This window comes from Glycine soja, chromosome 12 (genome assembly GCF_004193775.1).
Source record: "Glycine soja cultivar W05 chromosome 12, ASM419377v2, whole genome shotgun sequence".
Classification (NCBI taxonomy): Eukaryota; Viridiplantae; Streptophyta; class Magnoliopsida; order Fabales; family Fabaceae; genus Glycine; species Glycine soja.
This window is the reverse complement of record NC_041013.1, coordinates 26081148-26086847: the sequence shown is the minus strand read 5'-3', so window position 1 is coordinate 26086847 and position 5700 is coordinate 26081148. Positions and strand designations below refer to the sequence as shown.

General features: G+C 33.4%; 1 protein-coding gene across 1 annotated transcript; it reads left to right on the top strand.

The window, feature by feature from the left end:
- The first annotated feature begins 3533 nt into the window (after positions 1 to 3533).
- Positions 3534 to 5285, top strand: LOC114378181 (VQ motif-containing protein 4-like). Its single transcript, XM_028336728.1, has 2 exons — positions 3534 to 4644; positions 4811 to 5285. Exon 1 carries the CDS (start codon positions 3793 to 3795, stop codon positions 4534 to 4536), a length of 744 nt encoding a protein of 247 aa, XP_028192529.1. The 5' UTR covers positions 3534 to 3792; the 3' UTR covers positions 4537 to 4644; positions 4811 to 5285.
- The last annotated feature ends 415 nt before the right edge of the window (positions 5286 to 5700 follow it).

Genomic DNA, 5700 nt, shown 5'->3' with positions numbered 1-5700 from the left:
GACCAGAGCATAGATTCAAACAGAAAACACACCTAGGGTTCATCGGGAACCACAGAGATGTAATCGGTGCATCCAAGCATAAGCTCCGACGTAATCAGAGGCCGAATGTTGACGGCAACTCGAACACACTACGCCGAATTGGAATTTTCCATCTCCAACCAATCCGAATCAGCCTCGAGGCTGGAAACCCTAAAGTCCAATCAAAACGCAGAAATTAAAATAGTCTTAAAGTATTCAAATAAAAATAAAGCTACTTTGATGAGGAAAAGTGAAATATCAAAATCACTGCCAAAGGAATTAATTACGAGCAAATGTATCAGCAATTACAATAATGCAGTTCAAAGAGAAACATTTCGTCGGTAGGGAAAAGAGGGGAAAAAAACTGATTCATACAAAACATTGAACAATTTAATCGAGAAATGGAAAATTGAGGAAAAGCTGAAGTGAGGTGAAAATGCAGTAGATCAAGGAACGACAACGAAGTACATTGCACACCATAAAAAGCAGGGGCACTAGCTGTCCGATTGTGGAAAAGGTGGAGACGGCATTTTGGGAAAAGAGATTGAGATCAAATGGCGATAAACCCTAGAGAAGAGAGAAGAAGAGACGATGAGAGTGGCAGTAACGGAGAAGAAGAAAGCGTTGCTTTGCTCCGTGACTGTGATTTGATTGGTAGAGAGAGAACGCACAAAAAGAAGGTCCTTTTTGCTTTTTTGGGTACCCTCTTTTTTTGCCCGAAACTTAGGCTTTTGAGTTAAAACTGAATTATTTTAACATCGGTTATTTGAAAACCGATGTCATTATGCACTTACAACATCGGTTTTCAAATAAGCGATGTTTAAATCACACTAAATTCAGTTTTAACATCAGTTATTTAAAAATCGATGTTGTAAGTGTTTAACGACATCGATTTTCAAATAACCGATGTTAATAGGGCGATGTTAAAACTCATTTTTTTAGTAGTGAAGACTTTATGTGTAACAGTTCAAACCAATAATACCTCTTGTTTTATCGGCAATCAAAGAATAATATCTAATATATCAATAACGAAGATTTATATATATATATATATATATATATATATATATATATATATATATATATATATATCCAATTGTTTGCAATGACTCGGAAAACATATCTTTTATGAACTTAACCAACACACACAAAAAAAAAGATTTGCTATATACCTGAGAGTCCTAGATTAAATAGATAATTAAAAGTAAAACTGGTGTTTAATTCTTGCTTAAAGCATATTTTGCCAAGTCTACTACTAGCATTTTTTCTCCTTGATGAATATTTGACTTTTTGCACAGCACAACCTGTGTAGTATTAGTGTGATAATGATATTTTGAAATAGAAAAGAAAGAATTAACTTTTTGTCATGATTTTCCTTGAGAGAACATTAAACAGACGACTTTATATAAACAAAAACAATAAATACTATCAATAATAATCGATAGAATCTGTAAATAATAATACCAACATGACCCTATGTAATTTTTTAAACTTTTTTCTTTAGACCAACAAAGTTTCTTCTGTAATGTTCTACATTTAAATACCGAACAAGTGAATCAATTTAAAAGAAATTAACAGGTGATCTGAAATCATAACCACACTAATTTTTACATGACACATAATCCATATAAATTGAAAAAATTTAACACATGTTACGTGGAGATTAATCAAGATTAGGAGTGCTCACAAGTCTAAATTATCTTAATAACTTGATGAATCCGAACCAATATGAATCAAAGATCTAAATTGGTTGTGATCCTTAGTTCTATCCGAATTAAAAATCTCTAAATCCGACAAGTTCAATTTGAGTATCAAATTTTCATTTTAAAGACAAAAGCTGAATTGATTCACCCAATTAAATGATTTTTTTTTTACTTTTTTATATTTTTATTATCTCTTTAAGTGTTTGTATTAAGAAATGACAATGTCTTGAAAATTTTAGTTCTAATTTTGGCTTTTGAGTGTCATGAGTTATGACCGGTTTGATAATTAATAGTAATTAAGCATCAATTTTTAATTTATTTATTTTTTCATTGTTTACTTTTTATTATTTTATAATAAATCTGATCACCAATTCCAAACCAACAACATTGTTCGAATTAAAATGCCTCGAATCCTATCCAAATGTTCCTGTATCCACCATTAGTAAGTTGACACCATGGATATGTAGTGATTTTAGATTATTTAATAACTTCTTATAGACTAACACGAAATTCTGTCAACTGAATTATTAATTAAGTTTAAGTTTTAATTAAATATATAAATGTGTTAAATACTCGTAATAAAAATTCTTATATGCATAACAATCTTATTCAACCCAAATTATTTCCTTGAAAGATGCTTGCTATATGCACACAAAAAATATTTTTTTACACGTGTATGGGTTTTCCCCCTCCTTTGTCGTGTTGTATATGTGAGGTTTGTGGGGTGATGGGGTTGCAAGCTTCACCTTAACACATTAGGTTAGGTAGCCGTGTTGTGCATGGCAGAGTTGGGATCTGGGTCTTAGATGAATGGTATTGGTTCGTGCAATGCACTCTCTGTTTGAAAATGCACAAAAGCAAAATCTATGCATGAATGAATAAATGAATGGGATGGATGGATGGGTGTTGTGATCAAACGTGTAGCTATCATTCCCAATCCCATCATCACCAATACAAGAGTCTCTGCGGTTAGGCTCTGAAGTCAAAGCCACTCGTATATTTAACTCCCATAATCATAACTTTCCCCCTGCTGCCAGTGGTGTGGCACTGATAGATGCTTGTGTTACATAAATACCTAATATATATATATATATATATATATACACAAGCGAATCAACGATTAATAAGATGATGCTATTTTGCACTACATAATTTATAGAATTTTGTGTTGCATAAATTTTTTATAATGAGAATTGTTTTTTATGTATCTTTTAAAAGAGTCAATCTTATTTGAGATAGAGTCAAACACTAAATACAAATACTTTTTTCAAAAAAATTCAAATCATAATTCAATATTCAAATTATATCATTAACATAGTGAATTAGTACTTAAAAATATTTTTTTCATATTTTTTAGAAAACTAAAATTATATAGTGGTTTTTGAAATAAACTAATCCAGTAACATATTTAATCACTTAAATTTCATCTCAAGTGGTGTTTTAAGTTTTCAATGAGCTATTAATTTTTTTATTAGAATTTTATCCCAAATAAATAATTAACACGAGGCATCGATTTTTTCAGTAATTAATAAGCATAATTTAGTAAAGATGTTTTATTTATTTAGTTATTTGTCAATCTTTATGATAGAAAAAAAACTGTAAACGTCACTTATTTTAAAATGAAGGGGGTGTAAAATTATAAAAATAATTAGTTGATATAATTAATATTCACAATTTGTATGGACCAGCTGTAAACAAGAATTTTTAATCTACCATTACCCTTTCTGTCTTTATTTATAAATCACAAAAACCGTTGGGGCATTCTCTCTCTGCAACCACACTTCCAAGCCCCACCAAAAGAGCAGAGTTAATTACAATTTTCTATAGACAAAGAATATCTCATCAGCATAAAAAATGACAAAATAGTATAAAGAAAGAAGAAAGTCTCAACTCAACCAAAGTAAGCAAAGCAAGCCTCTATACTCTCTTTCTTCCTTTCTTCAAAGCCTTATTTTTCACTCTTCCATACATCTATCCATCTATCTTCTCCAATTTTCATCCAAACCAAACCCTTTCTTCTCTCTTCCTTAGTTTCGGTACAAGGCACAAACAAAGCACCCTTCATCAATCAATGGAAATCAGCTTAAGGCTCCAAGACACAGAAACCCCACCTTCCATGAACAACTCCCCAAGAAGCAATCTGAGCAACAACTGCTGCACCAATTATAATAATAGCATTGGCATCCAAATCCCCACCACACCAAAAACCATCCTCAGATCTGACTCCACGAATCCTTACCCCACCACCTTTGTCCAAGCTGACACTTCCACTTTCAAACAGGTTGTTCAAATGCTCACTGGCTCATCAGAAACCACAAAGCCACAACTACAACAACAACAACAACAACAACAAGATCTAGTTCAACCACAATCATCATCATCGAAGAACTTCAACATTCCTCCAATGAAAGCAACACCAAAGAAGCAGCAAGGGTTCAAGCTCTATGAGAGGAGGAACAACAACAACAACCACCACCTCAAGAACACCCTCATGATCAACACCTTGGTCCCCAATTTTGCACACAGCTCAGGATTCTCCTCATCACACCACAACAAGCCAGAGATCCTCTCCCCAAGCTTGCTTGACTTCCCTTCCCTCACTCTCAGCAGCCCTGTCACTCCTTTGAATGATGACCCTTTTGATAAGTCCTCCTCACCTTCATTGGGAAGCACTTCCTCAGAGGAGGAGAGAGCCATAGCTGAAAAAGGGTTCTACTTGCATCCCTCTCCCATGTCAACTCCAAGAGACTCTGAGCCTCAGCTCTTGCCTTTGTTCCCTGTGACTTCACCTAGAGTTTCTGAGTCACCTTCTTGAAGAAAACCGAATTGAACCGAACCGAACTGGAAAACAGATTGTTGTGTTTCATCATCATCATCAAGCTATGATATAGAGAATGATTATCATTTGATTTTCAATTGAAAGGTACATAGCTTGCTCAAATTGTAAACTTGTTTCCTTCCACGAAATGAAGATGATGCCCTCTTTCTCCTCTTAATTAGATGAGTTTTTCTTTCTTTTATCTTTTTTTTAAAATTTTGATTTGCCTCTTCATGTTCCAATTTCTGTTACTAAACCACGCATCCAAAAGGGAATAATCATAAGCCAGAGAGGGTGTAGCAATTTATGATCATGTGTGTATCAATTCAATTTCACACCAACCACTAAAGAGAAGTTATGAAGAGACTCAGAAGGCAAAGGGAGGGCTAGGAAATGAGGATTATTGCTTGGGACACATTTTTACTGCACAACAGTGTACGCACTAAGGACTTGACTGTATCCTATGTCTCTCATCAAAGATAGCTGTACCCAAAAGGAAGTGAGTGGGTCAACTCAATGAAGGTTCAAGGGGGTCCCTCTTCTTGGTATTTATGTAAAATGTAGTCTTAATTATTTTTCTAAGCAATTAAAACCCACATAAAAATGGTGATGTGTTTTGGGTTTTGGTTTTTGGTTTTTGGTTTTCCCTTGTCTGACTTCTATTGGATGAAAATTGAAATTGGAAAATTATTAGTTCTCATGTTCTCTTTCAGATTAAGTAGTAAAGTATAGACTTTTTTCTTTTCTTTTTCTTGCCTTCTTTATTTTGTTTTTAAATAGAAAAAAAATTATAGACAATGACAGTACCCTGACTGTAATAATTGTTACATCACAGTGCCTATGTATGTAGGTTCTGATCACTAAAATTGTTCTGATTAATTGTCCTTATAACTGAAACTATGCAACCATCTAATTAGTAAGCATTTTTCTTCAGTGGGTGGTCTTTTTCTTGTACTGTGGATGACTAACACTATGCATCTGACTAACATAAAGCCAAAATTCTTATCTTGAGCATAAATTCTAGAGCAGTTTAAAAGAAAATTCATATGGTAGGTGTACGGAGCAATTAAACAAGGACAACAAAAGAAATAGCAGGTAAGAGAGGGAGTTACTAGTTTGTTGAATTAATCTTCAACAAGTTTGATGATAAGGTTTTAAATT